Here is a 23,069-nt window from a genome sequence, read left to right as displayed (position 1 = left end):
ATAGACAATAGATATTGTTGCACAAATTTCCTATACCCATAGCTGGCACTGAAATAATTGATTGGAAATCGCTGCTAATGGAAAACCCTCTTCTAATTTCCATGTTGAAAATTGCAGTCAAGTATGTGATTGATATCTGATCCGGACTGAATCTATTTGGAAGATGAGGTTCCTGCTCCTGTTCCAGCTAGGCATTTTGACAATTAGCCATGGCCCACTGGCATCAGTCCTCTGCAGGCCCCCTCTGATGCAATATTCTATCTGGAGAAATGCGCCTCGAGGTAATGGGAACCATGGCTGGACAGGTGTATTGTTCCTGCACCCTGTGTACCTGTTTTGTCACATTTAAAATTCTATTGTTTGCTCTGCTCGAAAGATTCGTTTCTGGCCAAAATGCGTGCACGTAGGCCAGACGGAAGGATGGATGGACGGACGCAGAAGTCAACAATGGAGTGTGGACAGAGGCATGCAAATTGGTCAGAGAAGCCAAGGGGTAGAGGTAGAGAGGCCAAGGCGTAGCCAATTTTTCTTGCATTTGCAGGGGGCTTCAAAGGGAGCCTGCCTGCCTGAATGGGGAACAGAACTGGAAACTTTTTCGGGCTCTGCTGCTGCTGGTGGTGGTGGTGTTATTGTTGCTACTGTCGGTGCTGTTTGTCCAAGTTGCCATTTCAAGCGTGTTGCAATGAAAAGTAAACTTTTTCTACGCACAGCATGGCCGGGGCTCGGGGCACACTCGTACAACCCTGCCTGTCGCTGTCGGTCCTATCGCCCCGCCCATGGGCCATGGAACTGCACAGAGAACTCAACAGGCGCACACGGGGCGTATACGAAATTAAAATGCACTCAGCTGAAAAATTGGTTTTCTCGTTCTTGACAAACTTTGAGTGATTTCTGAAAGCCTCTAACGAGTGTCAGCCCCTCCCCTTGTCTCAGGGCGGGAGCAGCGTGGGCGATGGGCGACTTGGTAAGTAAGCAACAAGCAGCAGCCGGAAAAGAGAAAACGGAGAACTGAGAATGGAGAATGGAAAACGGAAAACCAGCTAAAAACAACAACAGCAAAAACAGCGATATGTAAAGATGTTTTAATTTGCTGAAGGGCGTGCTGAGAGCGCGAGGGGGAGAGAGGGTAAATCGGAGAAACGAAGGCTCGACATTGTTTTTGTAAAATTGTTTTAATAAGGCGAAAATTGTAATCAAGCGTACTGACAGCAGCTCCCTCTCCCTCTGTTCTCACAAATCATAAATTATATAAAAAGTCAAGGGTAGGCGAAGACAGAGAGGCGCCCCACAAATTTTCTTGGCTTTTAAAAAATCAATGTAGCAACAGATGTCGATGTTATTATAAGAGTGTTCTCTCTTTTCAGTTAACTTGAGGGTCTTGTGGCGGGAAAGATAGCCAACCTGTCCAACGGAAATTCGGCCAGTCCCGCTGCGGGACTTGGCTTTGTGGGGATCCTGCCGTGCGCCCTCCAGTGGCAGGCCCCTCCGTCGACGGGCAAGGCGCCGAAGCTACTAAACTACGCCGCTGCCTCGAGAACAGGCAGCCAGCCCTATGCCATGTCCTCCTCATCGAGCAGCAAGAATTGCTGCGGAAACGGGAGTAGCCAGCCGCCGCCTGCGTCTGGTTGCTGCCAGGACTGCCGCTGCTGCAAGCAGAGCTATGAGCACTTGCCCGAGCCCCGGCTGCAGCACCAGCAGCCGCCGCCTCCGCTCTTCCAGCATCACCAACAGCCGCCGCCGCCGCCACCACTCTACTCGAATCAACAGCAGCAGCAGCAGCAACAAGTTAGCTGCATCACGACCTTGCAGCAGACGACAACCACCCAGCAAATGCAGCAGCTTCCTGCCACACCTGCTGCAGGCTACGGGTATGGAAATTGCCTGGTTCCGCATGTGCCCGAAACTACAACGACAACAACCTCCAACACATACGTGAGCAATCCCCTGCCGGATGCAGTGCAGCACTGCCACACGAATTGCAGGGGAAATGAGACCTGCAAGCTGCAACCATGCAGCAATAGCTCTCACCCTGCACAGCCGGCCCAACCAATGATCTTTCTTCCCTTCATGATGCCCATGCAACAGCCGCATATGCCGTATCCGCCTCCCTGTGCAGCTCCAGAAGATTTCAAGCCCCTGATCCAGGTGAAACCAGCGCCGCCACCACCACAGCCACCGCCTCCGATCAGAAACTACCAGCAGATGATTGGACAGCCCCCGCTGCCTCCGTATCAGACGCACATCCTTCCCTGTCAGAAGCCAATCCGTGCTCCAATGCCGACGCCGCCACTGCCGCCGCTACCGCCGCTGCCTCGGAGTGTCCAGACCTTGAAGTCCGTCGCTGCAACGGCTATCGACGCATACCAGAGGGTGAGTCCTAAGCAGCACTTAGTCAATAGCTCTGCTCTGATCCGCTCGGGGCCTGTAAAATGATGCAATTTGTTTGTCGCAACAGAGGCACGGACAATGCCACGTATACTAAATATTTATGGGCGTGCTCTGGTGCTCCGGCAGCACTGCCAAACTCCAATTTACATAAACATAAAAGACAAGCAACATCAACTGCAGGGGCACTCTTCACGGAGCATCTGCATGCATGTCGGTGAGATTTAGCGCAGCGACAGGACACAAAAAATCAAAGCTACTGGCGAGGGGCAAATCCGAAAAGTACAAGCGGAAGTGAAAGCACAGGAGGTAGGGGCTTAAGCACTGCAGAGAGGGAGAGGGGTGGAGCTGATGGAGCACGGCGAGATTCGGCCAAGCACGGAAAAACTAATGCATAACCTAGTAAGATCATCAACACGAAATTTTACAGCAAACTCATGTCCAAGGATGTGGAAATAAACTTGGTCTTTTTGTAGTCGTGGCGCCTCCATCTCTACCTCTGCCACTGGCACTGCCACAAGCTCTTTCTCCCTTCCCTCTCTCCGGTGTTGTCCTGCGCTCAATGACTTTTGCATTTAATATGAGTAAAGAAGCGCAGGACACAACAAGAAAGTATAGAGGCACGACAAGGAGCGACAGGGAGCAGCAAAGAACAGGCTAAAAAGTGAGCTGGACTTGAGGATTGGATTGGGGCTTTGGCTCGCTCTCTCTCCACTGCTGGCCAGCGACATGCAGAACGTGCTGTTTAAATTACGTTGCTGTCCTGCAGATTTCAGATTTCAGGTTTCAGGTAAAGGCTCACCGAGTCCGGTGCAAGGACAAGCAGATAGCAGTGTCTGCCGTCGGTTTGCTTTTCTTGGCCGTGTCCAACGATTCGTTCATTTGATAGCCCTCTGCTGCTCTGCTGTTCTGCTTGTGCATACCAGATAAGTTGGTTCTGATTAAGAATCTGCAACACCAACAATTGCGCACAGACACAAACACACACAAATGCGCGACGTCAACGCTACGACATCCGTTTCCTGTCCATGTTTGTGGGAGAGCGTAGAGCTTCCTGCTGCCGAGTGGTCACTCTCAATGTCTTTCTTTATGTGGAGAGGGGCTGCCTTGCTAGATTACAATATAAAAATTCATAAGTTTGCTACCAGCAATTTTCGTTTCATATTTCTGATGACAAGACCACTGCCATCCTCCATGCTGTCCCTCTTTGTGAGTCTCTCGTATGCTCCTGCTGCTGAAGTGAAATATGTTTTACATTTGAAATAAACGTAAGCAAAATGCACATCACAGTCTCTCGCATCCTTAATGCTGTTCATTCACATGTGCTTAAGTAGTTTTATTTACGAGAAGAGACTCGCCCAACTCGTTGTGCAAAGCGTTCTCATGGGCAGGACTCGTCTTTATCCTGCACATTTGTATGTTAAATCTTTCATGAAATAAATTTCGTTTTTTTTTTTCGACAGTCCGTCCCGTCTGTCCATATCTAATATATCCCAAAGATGCTCTGTTTTTGGCATACTTTCGAGTGTTTGTATCCGTGTGTTGCGGTCTTTCTAGACCTTAACAATACTTTGCCTCGCCTCGGCATTCGCTTTCATTTGTTCCTCCGTGTGTTTCCGGAAAACCGAGCGCCCTATCATGCACAAAGAAAGCATTTTATGTACTCTCTTTAATGTTTGTACTAGCCCATTGTTATAATGTACTCCCCCACACATGAGTGGTAGCTATGTGTCCTATCTTCTCTCCGTTTCTCCATTTCTCCATCTCTCTGTGTGTTTGTGTGTGTGTGTGTCCGGGTAAATCCACAATGATTTTGATGCCTGCCCCCGGGCCTGCATTGGAAAGTTTACCCGACTGTTGCTTCTGGCTGCTGCTGCATTTCAAATCACTTGAGGCTTCGGTGCTTCTCCTCTCTCCCACTTGACCCGCCCCAAAGCATTATACTGGAAAAACAGTTGGTTGCCATCTAATAATTGTTCTGCTCATATTCCATGTGCACTTACGGAGTATTTCAAAGCGGATTTCGGTGTTAGAGTTCGAGTCGTTCTCTCTGTCTCTGTCTCTGTCTGTTGATGCTTTCGAATGTTTTTTTTTAATGTTTCTCATGTGGTGTAGATGGGGGCTTAAAGCTACCTAAACTTTGAGCTGGTTCTCTTTGAGGTGTACTGTCAAAATCTCTTAGATAATCCCACTTCTTGGAAACGAAAGGCTTTACTTATGATATAGTAACGGGGACAAAGTAACTGTGGCAGTCAAAGTGGCTGAAAAAACAATGCAGAAAAAGGAAAAGTTTGGGGAAAAAAACCTTAAAAATTATAGACATTTGTTGAACTTTTAAAAAGGGTTTTGGTGGTATATTGCAAGTTCAAAGTATGAGGAAGTGATCTACTCGTACAAAACGAGGGAGAACGTTGTGAGTTGCTGCGACAACCGCAACTCTACATGTATACCCGATACTTAGTCATTATGGATCTTCTCCACCAGACGGCGCTAACAGTTTTCAAACTTTGAAGTTAACAGTGCACATATCACAGAAATTCGGATACAAAATGTCGTTGCTCCAGCTTTTATAGTCTTTGAGCACTAGGCGCTGATAGGGACGGACTGACGGACGGACGGACAGACAGACATGGCTTAATGGACTCGGCTATTGATGCTGATCAAGAATATATATACTTTATGGGGTCGGAAACGATTCCTTCTGGATGTTACACACATCCATTTTCACCACAAATTTAATATATAGTTATTATATGTATAGTTATTCTAATTGAGGTCTCAGAGAACCTAGAGAACCTCAGAGAGCCTCCATTGACGTCTAAATTAATTCCAGATATATTGAGACGTGTTCATTCCTCATTCAACATTATACTCCATCACACAGCCAAGAAAATAATATAATTTCGACAAAAAGCGTTTCCTCAACGACTAATCAATGTTTAAAGCCTTGGTTTCATACAATCTCCAATATTTACTTTTCTCACTCACAGAAGTAGTTTCTGATTTGCAATTTCTCATCATTTGCCAATAACGCGATTCTGGGTGCTTCGGGGTGCTCTTTGGAGTGTCTTGTCACTTCCTTTTTGGTTTTTGCCAGCAGAAAGTACATTTGGCTGCGCGATAAAAACAGCTCGGGCACTTCGCACTCATTCGACACTTTTTTGTTTGTTTTTTTTTGTGCCCGATCGTGGGCAAGGGGCTGCCAAAAAGCATTCCCAGAATCAGAAAAAGGCAAAATGGAGAACGAGTCGACCCCCGTACAACATCACCAATTTGGATGGTCTGTTGAAAGGAGGAAAAAAAAAGGAGACACTGTTGCCAGTGCAGAAAGGGAGAGGCCAGAGGTCCTAGAGAATCCATCGGTTGGGTGTGGGGAATCGTGGCTTAATGGACCTGGGGTGGGGTGGGGCAGGAGTCAGGAGCCAGGAGTGATGCGTAAGTGAATTCATATTTCATATACCGCGTTAACGCGCCAACAAAAAGCAGACACGACACACAAAGGGAACAGCATATTCCGAGGGCCGGAAAGATGTGACTCTTCTGGGCGGTGGGAGGTCCATACAAAATGCGTTGACTTCATTGGGAAGCCATTGGGAAGTATCTGTAAAAAGTATCTGCAACCGATGCTGATGCTGTCATTATTTTTCTTAAAGAAATGGGAACGAGATGAAATGAAAGCCGGGCATGGGCATGTCCTTGTTCAGGAGGCAGCAAGGCTGCAACATCGTTGCTGTTTCTGTTTCTTCAGAAACAGAAGAAATTTGATAGCCGCACCAAAGGATGCAATATCAAAGGACTGCCTTGTGGCCAGCCAGCGACAGGCGAAAAGAGTCGAAGGAAACCGTTGACAGTCAAACTGGTAAATTGGACAGCAGCATGGCAGCATGGCAGCATGGCAGCATGGCAGCATTTCAGCGGCAAAGACAAAAAAGGCAAAAGCAAAAGGCATTTGAAGACGCAGAAAAACCGATGCCAAAAGCGCAATCCAAATCAGAACTGCGCTTGCTGCTTGGTGCTTGGGGGTTAGCACCACTGAGTGCTGCAGAAAGCTGCCTGCCCCCCATTGTGGCACACTCATGGCCTTAACAGTCGCACAGCTCCGCTACTGTGGTGACTTTCTCGCCATTCACAGAGCTCCACAGAGCCTGTAAATGCTTCACTGCTCCCAAGGGCAATCCCCAACATCCATAGCTGCTGATCTCACCAAACAGCATCTTGGGGCCACAGACACAGACACAGCGAGAGCCACAGCCACAGCGCTGTTAATTTAATCTGCGGACTGGCCGCGAGGTGGCGTTATTGCTGTTGAAGAATGGCTCGAATTTCACCGCATCCGACTGTCCGTGGCCGTGTCCGTATCCCTGTCCGTGTGTGTGTGTGTGTGTGTGTGTTAAAGTGCGAGTGTGCCACGCACTGAGCTCTCTCAATCATCGTCCTGCAGATACAAAGGAGCCCGGCAGCAGCATCAGCTGCCCCAGCAGCCTCTCTCTTCTTGCCTTTGCTGTTGCCACTTGAAAGCTTTTACCACAATGCCATACCGAGTATCTGTGTGCGAGTGGTGTGTGTCTGTGTGTGTTTGCGTGTGAGCCCCGTCAAGTGCTTCTTTGTTTCTCAGTGACGATGTGGCTCTGTATGCGAGGGCGCCAAATTTCAAAAGCAGCCGTGCAAAAGCTCTTTTTTGCGTTTCCATTCCAACGGTTTATTTTGCGCGACACTCGACAGGCACCGGCACGGACGTGCACGTGGACGTGGGCGGGGCGGCGGCCGGGGCGGGGGCAGATCCTTTGAAAGTGTAAACGCTGTCAGCCGCTTCACTTTCAATGGGCGGCCCGCGAGGCGTACGTACACTTGATACTACGGCCACTGGATAAATGCTGTGAATTTTCCACGGCCATACAGCCATCCCTTTTAAACTCTTTTCAGTCCTAATTTAATTTAGCGTTAACTTGTTCTACTATTCCCAGTCTCTGTCTCCGCTCTGTTCTACACTTTCTTTTTTCTTCTATTTTTTTTTTGCTGTTGTGTTGCCTGTGTGGTTTCTTGCTAAGGTCAAACCGCCTGGAACAGCGCGAATTAAATGCAATTGACAGTTGCAATTTCAAACTGGCTGTCAGGGCAAATCCCCAAATACCGCACAGGGACGCCGGGCCGGGCCGGGCCGGCTGTGGCTGTGGGGAAAAAAGTGCAAGGATTGAGCAGATATAGAGAGCGTGGGAAGAGCGGCTCTGATCCAAACTCTGTTGTAACACAATAAAATTCAACCTCAACTGACACAAAGAAAATGTTTTACCGAAATCTGGAGCAGAAGGAAATCGCTCGTGCGGCCCGCTGTCCAAGGGGGGCGTGGCATTTCGTGTCGTGTTTTGTTGTGTTCTGCCGTGTCACTGGCAAAGATAGACAGACACCACGTAAGCGAAACAACAACAATGCCGGGCCCAGGCCAGGCCACCACACGGCTGTCAAATTAGAGGCATTCAGGAGCAGCAGCAGGAGGCACTCTGGAGGCAACTTTGTTAGCAAAAATCCAGCCAAAAGAATGAAACATGTGTACTATGTAATCCAAACATTGTCCCTTCAAAGGTATAACTCTGTTCTCTTCGAGTGTTCAATCAATTAATAAAACCGAGTAATCTGCCCAGCACTGCTGCATACTTCATTGCGGCAATTATATCATAGAATTTATAGAATTTAACTTGTGTGCCGAGGTCTGCTTAGAATCATCGAGTGAATTATGTTAAATATTTCGAGTGTGCATAATCTGCATATCTAGTGAGAAAATCACTGCCGCACAGATTTAGTGTTTATTGAATCAATCATTCTGGTTAACTGAGCAATTTGCGCAAAAGGCGTTGATTCATATTGGGGCCCAGACCCAGGCACCACCTCGGCCAGATGATCAATGATATAAATGATAAATGCCGTCCCTCTAGTGCCGGCCCACTTGTCTTCGGCGTAATTGAAATGCCTTCGCATTGTTTAAATAAAAGCCTGGCAGCTTCGAGCCTTGGCACTTGGCATATGGCAAGCATTCCTCTTGAATTGTAATTTAATTGCATTGCATCGAAAAACAATAATGGCCCGTAACAAGAAGCTGCCGTGTGTCAGGTGGGGTTTGGAGTTGCCACAAGTTGTGTGTGCTGTTATGGATAGCTTGAATGTTGCATATGTGAAGTGGACTGTCCGAAATAACTATCAATGTCTGTATGAACAGTGCACTGAGAGAATTCCTGAGAGATATTCCTGAAAGACTAGAAATAAGGGCCAATTCATGATGTCAAACGAATTTTTCGAGGGTTTATTCGTCTGGTTTCCTTATAGATTATAGCTCGTCTGTTCACAGTATAAATATATATGGATATTTTATGGGATATATGTATATTATATTCTGCAAATTTTGTTCTTGGACTTTCGCCTTTTCTGTTTTCGGTTCTCTTTTGTGACTGTAAAATATTATCCAAATATTCCTGCAAGGCTTATTTTGAAATTTATTCAATGGCAAATATCAAGGATAACATTACCTGTGCCACAGTGCTGCTTCTAAGCCATCGAGGAGGAGCTGCAACGAAAGCGATGCCGATGAGTGGGATATTAGTATGCTGGGACCACTGCAAACAGCAGCTCGAAAGTTGCACCGAGTGGCGTTATGGAGAGTGGGTGGTGGGTGGTGGGGTGGAGAGATGGGGAAAAAGAGACTCAAGTTTCATCCTGAGCTGCTCCTAATGACTGGCCGAACCATGTGAGTTGTTTGTTTCATTTCGTTGCATTTTGTTGGTCAATTAATTTGCATGTCGTTCGGATGGCCGTAACTAACGAGAAACTCACCGAAACGCCAGGAGTCTCGCAGATGGTCATTTCATTGCTTCATTAAATTAGTGTTTTGTGGTAGCTTTGACAAAGCGGCTGTCTGTCACTCACCTGGTACCTCCCTGCCACACAGCTACCACTCCCCTTCCTCTGCCCAATTGAGGTCCAACCCGGACTGGCAGACTCGTTACGTTGTCATTCCTTGAGGGGCCGTGTTCCGGCTTGTTTTGTTTTGTTTAACTTTGGCAACGTGCACGAGCATCTTTATTTTCAATAACAAATAAAAATGTCTTCAGTACAACGTAAAATAAATTGCAGCCACGAGTCTCTGGGTTCTGGCGGTGGGTCACGCTTGGGGCTACCCCACCCTCCCCCCAGCCGACTCTGCAGGACTGTGGCTGAGGCTGGGGCTGTGGCCGGTCTGGATTCCAGTCCATTATATTTCTGGGTATTTCCGTTGCTTTTTCGGCATTTAATTGGCCGTATAATTGATTGGAGTTGTTGTTGCCGGTTTCTTGGTATTGGATCTCCGTCCGCTCCCTTCCAACTCATTATTTTGGGCGTATGTTTGTGTAGCACAACATTTGAAAATACCGAACGACACACCATCAGCCAGCAGCCAGCACAAGGGGCAAAGTTTTCTTTTGCTAAACTACTGAATGGAGCCGACTCGTGGCACGGCTCTATAAATTTCTATTGTGTTGGCTTGTACGAGTATTCTGTGGTACGTAATTAATTATATTTGCCTGCCAGCCTGCCTGCCTGCCTAAAAATGTCAGTCGGTCTCTAATTATTATTATTCCAGCAAGGGGGAACCCCTCGTCTAGTTCCAGCGATGCTCGGGGGATGGGGCCTAGGTCCGCATATCTTTTCTCCATCGTTCATTGGGCTCTGGTTCACAGGTTGTTTGACATTAATTGATTTATTTGCCTTTTACATAAATTAGGCGCTGAATATTTGGTTTCATGGCCGAAATTGAGTGCCTCCATTGAGCAGTGCTCTGTGATGGTGTGAGTGTCTCTGATATCACCCTCTTTAAGCATTAAAGATCAGATACATTTTCAGTTCAGAAAGAAAACCACTAATTAATTAATCAGAAACATGCTGGGCGATGGAAAGCATTTCCAAATATGAGCCACAAAGTAGCTGAAGCCAACTCCTGGCTGGGCTGCCTTCCTGCCAGTTAGATGATGGCCGAGCTCCTGTTTTTGAGCGAAACAAAGTCCGTCTCCCGGGCACATCAGCCGCAGTCTCGTACTCATTCGCTTTGGCGCTCGCCCAGCCGGAAAAATACATAGATCGAGAGGGCGAAATAGCGGCAAAAGCGGCAACAACGGCAACGGTGGGTGGGCATGGCAAAAAAAGGAACAACTTTTTGACAGCGCAACATGCAAAAACAAATTACCAAACAGTCAAACTGTCAATTACGGGGCAATTAGTTGGCTTCGATTAAATGGCAGCCGTTGTTGCCTGTAGTGGCTGTCGTCGCTTAAGCCGTTCTGGGTTCATTTCCAATAGCCCTCCACCCCACCCCGACCCAAGTACCGGCCCAGGCCCCGGCCCCATGGCCGTCTCTGGCCATCGACAGGGGGGACTGCAAATATTTGTGGCTGAAAATTAATGCCTGACAAGCCGGGCAGAATGGAGAACTTTCCGTGATAATTGGCCAATTGCTTTGGTCCCGAGCAGTTTGATTTATACCTGCTCGGTGGCTAAGACTCTGGCTGAAACGATAGCCAGGTGCATGCATCCCCAGCATCCCCAGTGGCCACTCAAGCGGCCAATACACAACATTTACAGCTTCGGAGTGCAGCTTGCTGGGCCTGGGCCTGGTCCTGGGTCCTGGTCCTGGGACTGCGCTGCTGCACTCTTGGCCCTGGCAAGTGATAAGAAGATAAATGTGCACATAACTATGTATGCACTCGGCTCCTCTGCCGTGCCGTACCTGCTGCGGCTAATAAATTCATTCCGAACTGATATAAGAAATGGAATTTGAAAGTTTTATGAGCATATAAAACAGCAGAGCAGAACACACCAGAAACCACGAGCCTCCGATATTGCAATAAGCCAGCAGGCCATAAGCCCGGACCTCGGATCCAGGAGGGAAGGATGGGATTTGTTTGTTTGTTCGGGCTGTCCATGGGCTGGCAGATGGGAGCTGGAACTGGAATTATGAGCGATGTCGCAGCCAGTTTTGCTGCCTCTTGGACGCAATCTTAGGCCCTGTCGCTGGCTCTGCCTGAGCCTCGTCTCCTATATGCTGGCAACATTTGGCATTGCTCATACGACGTGTGGTCTCAATATGCAATGTTGCGTGTCTTTCCGGCACTGGCTGCCATCCCACTTCCGCAGCAGCAGCAGTGTCTGTGTGTGTGTGTGTGTGTGTGAGCTGCATGCTATCTACTGCACTGCACTTTTGCCGATTGATGCCTTTGGCATGCTTTTGTGTTTGGCTTCATCCTCATCTTCATCCTTGCTCCCGAACCCATACCCATTCCCAAACCAACATCCATCCGCACCCCATCTCCGCCTGGGCTCTGAGTGATGTGAGGCTTAATTTATGGTCCGGACTCGCCTGTTGGCCCGCTCTGCATACCGAAATGGCAAACGGCAACTGTCAAAGCAGGCCGACCCAGCCATTGCAGCAGGCAGGAATGCCCACTGCAACAGCAACAGCAACAGCAGTGGCAAAGGCAGAGGCACCAGGAAGGGCAAATGCAACTGCAACGGCAGATGCAGAGGGATGCATGAAGGAATGGCAACTGCAGCCAGGCAAATTGCATGACATTAGATTGCCGATTGCCCTCGAAACAGCCGCCGCCGCCGCCGGCGATGAGGCGCTGCATTGTGGTCGTATAAATTGCATTGCATACTCCGGCGCGCCACTAATTATGCGACCGAGCCCCTCGGTCCCCCATCGCCGGTCCAGCCTCATAAATATGTATTACAGCATATACTTTCACCTGTCGCTAGGCGCGTCATCAATCAACGTCCATTATGCAAAAGAAATGCAGCAGGAAACGGAAGTGTGGCACATGTAGAGAGAGCGACACGCATCGCCAAAGGGATCACGTCACGTGAAAGGATAGAAAAGAGGGGAGGCCTTGGAGCCTCTTATAATGAACAGTAAGCCCCACACTCTCTTTGCATACTTGATAGGTCTGCTGGTCATTAAATTACAAGCAATACACCGACTTTGACGTCTCCAATTTCGGGCAAGGAATAGGAGTGGGGAGTGGGGAGTGGGGACCAAGTCATGTTCCTTTTGACTTGGCAGACAGGCCTGTCAAATTCCCCCCAGTACCCGTTCTCCCCCCTCACACACACACACACACACCCATCACCATGCCCATGCCACCACCCGTCTTCCTGTCAGTGGCAACAACAAATAATAAAATGTTCTGCGTCCGGCCAGAGCCAGACCGCCTGCTTTCTCCTGCTTTCATCTCCGGATCGGGACAGAAGAACGAAATAATTTAATTTTGCCTGCCATGTTCGCCGCAGGCCGTCGCCCGCTGAATTTGTTTTATTAAAAACTGTACACTATGCTATACGCACACACACACACACACCCATACACAGAGAGATGCAAATGCAAAAAACAAAAAATGAAAGAAATGAAATCAAATACTCAAAAATGAACAAATAAAGCAAAAACCAAGACAGCAACAGCGACACAACACCAAAACACAGAAAGCCGGCCCTGAACGAGAGAGAGAGAGAGAGGGAGAGATATGCGTCTTTTGAGAGGAACAAAAAGGAGGAGGAAAATTGGACAAAATATGTGGCGGAGTGGAGGGGAAAGGGAGAGAAAGCAGAGCAGTTATATAATTTCTTTGCAGATTTCCTTTGACGGTTTGACGGTTATTTAATTTGGCGGATAACTGGAACACGAATCCCACATAATCCATATTCTGTGAATCAATTGGGGCCACAGTCTGCGTATAAATTCAAAAGTGGATGCTGTATAAATGTTGTAGGATCATTTGTCTTCGTGCCTTTTTTTTTTGGCAATGGTCCACCAATGGTACAGCGCCTCTTGAAATCATTAATTTCGAATATTATCCCGGGCTTTTTCCTCTTCCTTCAATCGTAAATATAACTATTCATAAATTTCAAATAACTTCAGTGCCATTTAGCGGGGCATAAATGCTCTCTATATTTAAGTTTTTTTTCCGCTCCTCTCTTTTTCATCTTCATTGGTGTGTGTGTGTGTGTTCTTTTTTTCCCAGGCGTGTGTATCTTCTTTATTGGACAAACTAATCATGACCCTTTGTGGCCGACACGTGGCCTGGAAACGGGGGACAGCAAATAATGTACGCTCTGTGGGCCCGTCGATGGCCGGAATGGGAATGGGAAGGGGATGTTGGGGGGCCAGCATCCCATAACGCTGAGCATATTTAGAGTCCCGTCCGGGCAAATCCTTTAAGTGTCATTCGGTGGCCCCAGCATTCGGATAGTCCGACAAATAGTTTACCGTATTCTGCCCTCTGTTTTTTTCTCGTTGTTCTGCTGTTTGTTTGCTCACTTTTTATTCCTTTAGATTCGCACATTCGGACACTACTTAATTATGTTCTTAGTCCCTTTTATGTCACAATTTTCATTTCGCCACATCAAATAAAGTAAATGTCCGGCCGGACGACAGGGGCTCGCCAGGGGCTTGCTCTGGCTCTCGGTTAGGGTTCGTTTGCGGGTTGCGGGTTGGGGTTCGGGTGTTTGGGTGTTCTCCTGGCCACCGCAATTGTCGTGGCAAGGTAAACAAATATGCGTATATGGCTGGTCTGCTAACTACATTGGCCATTGGCTGCAGTCCTGGCCTGCCTGATGCCGAGGAGGGGAGCACATGGGGGTTGGTAGCGGTGCTGGGGGAACAAATGTGCCTATTTGTAGCCCTGGTGTCTGCCTCCCCCTTTGGTGTGCTATAAAATTCCGGACGAAATGGACACTCGGACTTTTAATATGCTCGAGTAATGTCTGCATTAACAGAATTCATTTGCAGGACATGGGCCATACCCCATACCATATCTACGCCAGTGTGTGTGAGTGTGTGTGCTTGTGTGTGTGTGTTGGAGAAAACAAATTTATGTCGTGCTACTTGCTGAAATTGGATTTCTGGCTGCTGTTTCCCCCAGTAGTAGTTATTGTTGTCGTCACATCGTTGCTTTTTAGTTGGACCTACAGCAAAACAAAAAAAAAGAGGAGAAAATAAGGGAAAAAGAGACAGAGCTTCCACAACAGGATACAGGATTGCAGGAGCAGGTTAGGGCATTTGTTTCTATTCCGAAGTTTTACTACGTGTAATCCTTTTTCATGAACGGACACTTGTCGCACGGTGTGTCCTTGGCATTAGTCTCAGGATCGTCGTAACGCTACACTTTCTCTCTCTCTGTGTCCCTTTCTCTCGCAGTCGGAGTCGGAGTCGTAATCAAGTTGAATGCTTCAATTAGGAAATGTCTCCCGCAGCGAGTGCTCTAAATTAGAATGGCTTGGCACGTGTCCTTATTTTTATCCTTATCTATTTATGTGTAATTTTAATGGTCCATCACTTGGCTCCATTGCAGAATGGCAAATTGCCCAGGAACCTGCCCGCCCTGCGTGCCATGGAAATGGCCCTGCGTACCAACTCCTTTGCCACGCCAAATGCTGCAACTGCCGGCACACCGAGAGATGAACAACTGAAGGACATGGCGGACAGTGACTCGGAAATGGAGTACATGCCACCGCTGCACAGTGAGTACACACACACACACACACACACGCAACGACAGTGGCAAATTCAATTAAAAATTTTTGAAACTGCTCCACCTGCACGTGCGTGACGAGCTTCTGACGAGGACCCAGCGATGGTCAGGTGGCCAGTTGATTCTAGTGTCAGCGTCCAGCGTCAGTGTCAGCCGTTTCAATTTACTTTTATGTCTCACAGCCTTATCGCGGCGCAAATTGAAATGAAATCTTGACACAATCAGCATGCCCTATGCCCCATGCCCCATGCCACTGACATGCACGTACTGCTCAGATTCTCCACATACAATTAAGTTAAACGCTGACCATCAATTATGGGACGAGCTGCCTCTAAGCGGTGCTGGCAGCTGGGTGCCGCCGCCGCTGCCTGGCAATGGGAAAAACTTTTCAGCCCAAAATAAATATATTTATGCCGGCAGCAGCATCCTGAAGATGCCGCAGGAAGGGACACGACAAACATACAAGTCAAAGCCAAAGGCAAAGGCAAAGCCAAGCCCAACCTAAAGCGACAAAAAATTGTCAACTTATGCGAAAGTCCCAGTCCCAGTCCCTGTCCCATTCTCAGTGCTCGGCTTAGTTCTATTGTCGCTGTCTTTGGCTAAAGATGGTATCAAAAACTTCTGGTCTGGAAACGCAGCTGAATGCCGGCAAATGTTCTCCAGATCTTTTTTACTTCCCTGTTTATTTATATTAATATTTTTATCATTTTATTATGACTACAAATGTGGAGGACAAGCCGTGTATCCACCTCTAGTGTGCATAGCGGAAAAACTTTCTCGGCCACAACTTAAATTCACTTTAGTTAGTTGTTATGTAACCGTATAAATGGCCCTGACGGTGGGCCATTTACATTTCGCCTATAAATATGATTGAATAATGAATATATAAATCAAATGAGAGTTTTCCGAGCCTCGCCTCAACGCACACGGGTTTCATGTGTCCATTGTTTAACCAGTTATGTAATCAATAAGAGAAGATCGCTCACAGCATTGAATTCTGGCTAAAAAATAAACATTTTGAATGAACTATTCTCGGAAAAAAAGTATTTTTCTCGAATGAAACGTATAGAAATATTTCCTTCTAAGAAGAAAGGGATTTCGAAAAATACTGATAAAAACTCTTAGAGAGAGAGTTTAAAATGGTATTTTTTTTGTAGTGGAATTTTAATGAACTATTCTCAGAAAAAACTTGTTAACGGGGATTACTAACAATTCCAATGAATGCTACAGAAACAATATAATAAAAAAGATTGTTGCAGAGATTTTCTAGCCTTCACGAGAACTGTAGCTCATACTTTCCAAGAAAACTCTTGATTAAACGAAAAGCTTTAGTGAAGTCACAACAATTTTTTCGTGTTTAACAAATGAGGAACTGGAAAAGTAGATTTCTCTAGTATATATGTTAAAGGGAATTCTGTTTAGCTCTTTTTTAAAAAGGGAAACTCGTAAAATACCAATGAGGAATACCAGATGAATCTGCCTCATCCACCAGGTGGCAGGCATATGATGGACCCGCGGCTCAGCCTCGTGCCCCAGTCCCCCAGTCCCCCCAGCCCCTCAGGCAGCTGCTGTAAGTGCTTCGCTTTGCAGCTGTTCCAATTTTTAGTGTAAATAACCCCGGCAGCAGAAGCAGCCTTGTTTTTGTCCGGGCATCACCCAATGCTTGAGTTTTCCCAGCTGCAGGCCCCTCCTCCCTGGACACGCTTTCCCCTTTGGCACACTTGTCAATATGAAAATGTGGCACCATGCCTCTACCCCGCTGCCACTTGTGCCTGTCGCTGCCGCTGGCGGGTGCTGCTGCTGCTGCTGTTGCTGTTGCATTTTTTCGCTCACCTGAATGTTTGTTCAGTCAGAAAGTTTTGATTTATTTACGGCACAAGTTTTACATTTTACACGACACTCGCCTCCAATTACACGCTGCTGACGCTGCCACTGCCGGTGCCGGTGCCGGTCCCTGCCACGCTGCCTGCGTCGCTGCAGCCAGCAACCCTTCCAACTCGACTCATTTACACCTCAAGCAACAACCCTCAACATTGCAGCAGCAGCAGCAGAGGCAGTGCCAGTGGCAGCAACGGTAGTAAAAAACTAAAAAAGTAAAACAGAAATACTTTCCTTCAGATTTTAATCGCTCACGTGAGCCCTACCTACTCCGTGTGTGTGTGTTTGAGAGTGTGTGTTTTGTTCGAGTGTGCGTGTGTGTGCCTTTCGCAGTTGCTGGTGTTTGTATTTTTTACATATTTAGTCGCCGAGCGGATAATGTGTCACCATGCTGCCATCGTCGTCGTCGTCGTCGTCGTCGTCGTCGTTGGTGTTTTACTTTCAGTTCAGACTGTTACGGTGGCCATCGTCATTGTCGTCACGGTTGCGCAGCTCCACGAACTTCTGCATTTGCATAATGCACTTGCTGAGAGATCCGGCAGCCAGCCACTAGCGAGAGTACGTCCCTTTAATAGTTCAAAGCTGCTCAAATATTCAATGGAAAGAGCCCATGGGGGAAATCTATGTATCTGTCTATGTATTTAAGATCAATTCGTAGCATAAATAATTAATATAGCCAGCAGGAGTGGATCACTGTTACTGGTAAGTGAGGTCTTTCCTCTTTTTTCGTTACTATTTATTTCTATATATAGATTTACGATATGCGTGCCACAAGTTTTTCCTTTCAAGCCTTCTTGAAGGCTTGCATGCCACAAAACCCGATATCTGTTACACAGCCAACGGTGCATCGAGTGTTTGTGCTTGTATTTTGGCCCATGAATATGCAACGCTATGCAGCACGACGCGTCGGGGGGGGGGCAGCATACATATCCTTTTTGGGGTAAATCGATCAGAGACCGCTTCGGGGCAAAGTAAAATGTTGCCATTCGCGGCACTCACTCATCTTTTGCAGTGACCTTGAAGAGACTCTCACACAGCCCCTCACAGCCCCCTTCCTCATTTGCGTGACCAAAACCAGGGCCATTTGCAACTCAGTCGCCAGCCACTTTCCACATTGCCACAAAATGTTCCTCAGACTTTCGTCCTCATCTTCGTCTTCGTCTTGTCCTTTGCCTTCGCCTTTCCGTTGCCTTTTCCCGCGTCTAATACGCTTTTGGCCAATGTAACAGTTGCTAAAATGTTTTCTATTGTTTTCACGCTCAACAAAAGGCAGACAATTAGTTTTCTTAAACGACAAATCAAGTAGAAATTAAGTGGTGGCGGGTAAGGGCAAGAGCCAGAGCCAAATGCCAAGGCAAAGGCACGGGCACAGGCACAGGCAAAGGCAGGGCCTAGCTGCTGCTCGTTGTGGTTGCTGCTCCTTCGCCTTCTGGGGGGTTGGTGGTGGCCGTGGTAGTTCCCTGGTTGTTTGGTGAGAAAGGGCGCTCGAATGATAACAAGACAAAAGTGGATTATTGGCTCTCAAGAGCACATAAACAATAGCATGTGCTGCTCTCAGTATGAGTGTGTGTCTGAGCCTTTGTTTGCTTGTCTATTGGTGTGGCCTGCCCCCATTCTCGCGTCTCAAGCGGCTCAAGCAGAGCTCAAGCGGCGGCTCGAACCACTCTCGCCCCACGACTTAGAGGTTTTCGCGTAATGAAGAGTGATGTCTGTGGGGCGGTGGCTGTAATGCGTCTAATCTAAACGCTGTTAAGGATACCCACAGCCAGAGATGCACAACAGAGCCCCAAAGTCGAACATCCCACAGAGTGACGACGCGTATAACACCAAAGGGTAACCATAATTGCTCCGCCGATAAAAGCAGGGAAATTACCTCTTCGAAGGGAGTTCGAATTCGCTTAGCACGGACCACAACCAATTCGACGATGCGAAATGCGCATGACGGGGAGAGGATTTTGGATGACAATGTTCGGGGATTGCTCGCTCGTTCTTTTGGTCGTCGGGTGGCGGGCCGAGCGAGGACACTGCTCGGCTATGCCAAAAAGGATTTCGACGCGACGGCGACGCCGGCAGAATAGTGGTAAGCGAGCCGATATGTTGACTATTTGTGAGGCAGACGAATGCGCTTCGCTTTCAGTTTGAATTGTGTCCTCGTTAAGAAAGGATATTCGTTACATTGTTGTTAAGTTGTTATTATAATTTCTCAAACCAACAAACCAACCGACAAACCAAAAGCCAACAACTGCTCGATAAAGAGAATTCAAAATATAAAAAGCCCCCAAAAACGTAAGAGAAACTCAAACCAAAAATCAAGGAATCAACGGCGTGTGCGACTCATAAATAAAATAAAAAATAAATATGAAATGCGAACTGAAGCTGAAAAATAATCTTATCAAAAAAATATAAATACAAAAATTAAAAAAAAAAAAAACGAACTTTCAAAACAGTTAAAATAAATATTTTCTGTATGAGTTCTTAGTTTTGTGATTTTTGAGTGTTGTTATGTGTTTTTAGCTATAATTTCATTGGTGTTTAGATTATGGGTGTTTTTAGGTGTTCCGCATTCAGTGAGATCGAGAATATATATTTTATTCTAGCTGCCAAAAGACTTTCTTTGAACCAAACTTGCTAAAAGTTTTGAGAGTTCTTCAGTTTTATATTGAATACTTTTCGAAGATTGATCTAAGATTTTCTGATATTTCGAAGAAAATCGATTTGAGTATCGTAGTATTTTGGAAATATTCAATTCGTTTTCGGGTTTCTTGGTCTCGTTGTCGCTTTTGCTAGCATCGATTTTAGTCGCTATTTACATAGACTGGCACAACCGTCTCTGCGTTCTGCGTGCATGTGTGTTTTATTGCTCCCGCTGTGTTTTTTGGCCACATTATGTACAACAACAGCAGCAGCAGCATAAAGGAACACTGGCACAACAGTGGCAACAACCATAGGAGCCTGCCACTTCGGCTTATGTGGCACATAAACCGACAACGAGCAGCCAATAAATGCTGCCGCCAGCCAACGCCGACTGCCGCCGACATCGCACTGGGGCTCCTTCCTATATAAAAAAGGGCCATTGCAGTTGTGTGCGTCTGTCTGAGTGTGTGTGATTCATACTTACACACACACACACACACAGAGATTGTTGTGTTGGTTTTGTATTTTTGGTGTGTTTCATGCACTCGTCCTCGTCCTCGTCCTGGTCGTGCTTTTTTGTGTGTCTTCTGGCCGCGAGTGCTTCCTGACTGTGTGTGTCCTGTCCTGGCTTTTCCAAATAAAAATATAAGTTTATATTTATACATAGCATTTGTCTGTCCCGCCGTCCCTGCCGCCCTGCCTCCCTGCGTCCCTCCGGTCTTCCATCCCCTTATCCCTTTGTGAGCATGGCGCTATAAAAACCGGAAGCGTTAGACTGACGTCGAGGCTGCGCCTGATTCTGACACTTGCCAACACTTGGGGCGTACAGGGTGACAGGGTCTGGGGTTTCTGATGCTGATACTGCCGCTTTCTCTGTCTTTCAGGGTGCGTCTGTCGTAAAACCCATCTCCGTTTCTTGTACGTACTCGTACTTTTTTGGCACTTGTACTCTCGTACTCTCTGCTCCTTTTATGATTATTGTTATAATTTTTTCGCTGGCTGAGCTGTCTGTTTCTGCTTTTGCCACTTAGACATTGCGTTACGCGGACTTTCGATGTCTACCCTCCCCCACCCACCCGTCCACGCCTCTGGAGGAGTTCCTCGCATAACTTTTTATTTTTTGTTGGCTCATGTTCCGCTTTGTATGCGGAGCGGAGCACACAAATCGTAAAATATTAAATTTAATTTTTCAAATGATGTGTGAATGGCTTAGTCCTGATATATGATAATGGTTGTGCCACAGCCCAGGCCCATGCACATCCCTCCAAGAGGCACATAAAAAAGGCAAGACTTCAGTTTTATATATGTTTTTTTTTTGGATGGAGGGAAAACAGCACTTGTTCCAGCATCAGGGAGAAAGTTAATTATACTTTTGTTTGCTCAGCATTATCCGTTTCTTTGTTTATGTTTCTACTTGACAGAATATTCTTAGATATATGGGAATACCGATGTTCCATTGCATATTTAATAATATTTTGGCAAGTTTTTAACAATCGATTTAAATTATAGAAAAATCAACGGAATTTCCGGCATTTTGTGCATGAGAGATTCTGATTTTGAATTCGAAAAACCAAATGAACTTTTTCAACACAAATTTCATTGGTCTGTGATAAGTGAAGGTCAAGCAAAAAGAGCGAATTTTTTATGCAAAATTAAAAAGCAACCACAAACAACACGAAGCGGAACAAACAAAACAGCAAACGGAAAGGAAAACCGCAGAAAGGCAGCAATTCAAATTAGTAAAATTGTAGAAATTATTTAATGCCTCAAATGATTTGCGCATAAAACTCGACAGCATCGGCAGCAACAACAACAGTGCGGTTTCACACAAAAAGGCAGCTATAAAAATTATTTAGCCAAATTATAACACAATTTATTTGCATCATCAACTGCAAGGCGGCAGGCAGGCACTTCATTAAACATCAAAGCAGGCTGTGTTTAACCGCAGAACGTGCGAATTCCACACCGCAATACCAGCAGTAACAGCAACAGCAACAGCAGCAGCAGCAGCAACAGCAGCAACAAAAGCAACACCCACGGAAAGTGCAGCTGAAACAGGAAACGGAAACGAAAACGGTAATACCATGTTGGCCATGCCCACTCTGATGATGCCAGCCACTGCACAGATGACGCTCAGCAGTCAGCCCCTGTCGGTGGGCGCCAAGCCGTACGAGACCAAGCTATTGGCCATCCACCAGACGCACTTGCAACAGCAGCAGCAGCAACAGGCGCCCTCCCAGCAGCAGCAGCAGCAGCACCAGCAGAACGGCAAGCAGCAGGCCCAGCAGATGACCATCGTCACCACTCAGCAGCAGCAACAACAGCAGCAGCAACAGCAGCAGCAGCAGCAGCATCCCCAGTCGCAGTCGCCACACCTGCAGCAGCAGCACTCGCAGCAGCAGCACTCGCAACAGCAGGCCGTGGCCGCAGCAGCCGCCGCTGCCGCCGCCCACCATCAGCAGCAGCAGGCGGTGGCCGCCGCCGTCTGTGCCGCCCAGCAGCAGGCGGTGGTCGTCCAGCAGCAGCAGTACCAGATCCACTCGCAGCAGCAGTCGCCCCAGCAGCAGGTGCTCAGCATCTCGCCCAAGCAGGGTAAGCCAAACACCCCACCACCAAACGATACAGATATGAGCATATATAGTATACGTGCATCTAATTGTCATGGCCGATATAATGATGGTAGCGGTAATAAACTTCCTCCAGGCGTGAGGCAGCTCCTTTGGGGCAATGGATGGAGGAAGGCTTTAAGGTGCAGGCTCGCCCCATTTGTTTACGAGGCATTCCAACACTTTGGGGCACTTATCGATTGCGTTTTATTGCCGGCTGGGGCCGGAAGGGGCTAGGACTAGGCCTCGGCTCAGACGAAGGAGTCCTTACAAATTTCACGAGTTTTACGAGGAGCTCGAGCAGCAGTTCAAGTAATGCTTTTTATGGTTTCGTAGTAAAACGCCGGCCAAGCCTCTAATAGCCATCTAATGTTATTTGGCCTCAAAACGAGGGCCGCGTGTTTGTCAAAGTTTACGTTTTCACTTATGCTCTTGTGCCTCAAAACCCTTGGAAACAGAAGACCACGTATCCGTAGCCATAGCCGTAGACGTATCTGTGTCCGTGGCTATCACAATTATAGACCATGCAGCGGCGTAAGGTGTCTGTCTTTGTGGCTGTGCTAAATCAAATAGAAATCAATTTGAAATTATTGACAATTTCCACATTGGCATTGGCTCAAGCAATGCCTTCGTTTCGATTCGATTCTGATTCCGATTCCGGCTCCGGCTCTGGCTCTGATTCTCTGATTTTGTCATAGCTGGCATTCTGACTAAACGAAGGGCAAACACACTGCCGCACACATAGAACAAACAGAAAAAACCTATAGACAGAGACAGAGACAGCGTGGGAGGAAAAGTAAATACCAGAGAGGCATCCACAACAACGTTCTTTCTTCTTGCCACAGACAGGGGCATGGGCAGGGGCAGGGGCGTGTGTCTGTTGTTTCGTACAGGGCAAAGTGCACTCGGCAAACAGCAAACGGTGGCCAAAGACGTTGAGGAAGACGGCGGCACACAGATACAGGATACAGCCACAGACTGCCAATTGTGCCAAGTTGAAGTGCAGCGGACGGACGAACGT

At 47.2% G+C, this 23,069-nt stretch overlaps 2 protein-coding genes across 3 annotated transcripts in view; both read left to right on the top strand.

The window, feature by feature from the left end:
• Nucleotides 1-952: 952 nt before the first annotated feature.
• Nucleotides 953-15,138, top strand: LOC6897043 (WAS/WASL-interacting protein family member 3-like). Its single transcript, XM_033377227.1, has 4 exons — nt 953-964; nt 1,375-2,370; nt 14,751-14,919; nt 15,113-15,138. Exons 1-4 carry the CDS (start codon nt 953-955, stop codon nt 15,136-15,138), a joined length of 1,203 nt encoding a protein of 400 aa, XP_033233118.1.
• Nucleotides 15,139-18,907: 3,769 nt separating this feature from the next.
• The window catches only part of trv (trivet), a 41,911-nt gene continuing 37,749 nt past the window's right edge, over nt 18,908-23,069 (top strand). For both annotated transcript variants that reach the window (XM_015183289.2, XM_002137191.3), the window contains exons 1-2: nt 18,908-19,094; nt 20,952-22,034. In XM_015183289.2, the coding sequence (XP_015038775.1) occupies nt 21,527-22,034 (508 nt within the window). In that variant the 5' untranslated portion in view covers nt 18,908-19,094; nt 20,952-21,526. The remainder of the gene's footprint in view (nt 19,095-20,951; nt 22,035-23,069) is intronic.

The sequence above is a fragment of the Drosophila pseudoobscura genome, chromosome 2 (genome assembly GCF_009870125.1).
Source record: "Drosophila pseudoobscura strain MV-25-SWS-2005 chromosome 2, UCI_Dpse_MV25, whole genome shotgun sequence".
Classification (NCBI taxonomy): Eukaryota; Metazoa; Arthropoda; class Insecta; order Diptera; family Drosophilidae; genus Drosophila; species Drosophila pseudoobscura.
Note: the sequence above shows the minus strand (reverse complement) of the source record. Positions and strands in the feature narration are given on the sequence as shown.

Coding starts and splice junctions, on each gene's coding strand:
- LOC6897043 (XM_033377227.1), top strand. Junction 2,371..14,750: donor CTATCGACGCATACCAGAGG/GTGAGTCCTAAG, acceptor GCTCCATTGCAG/AATGGCAAATTGCCCAGGAA. Junction 14,920..15,112: donor GTACATGCCACCGCTGCACA/GTGAGTACACAC, acceptor TATGTCTCACAG/CCTTATCGCGGCGCAAATTG.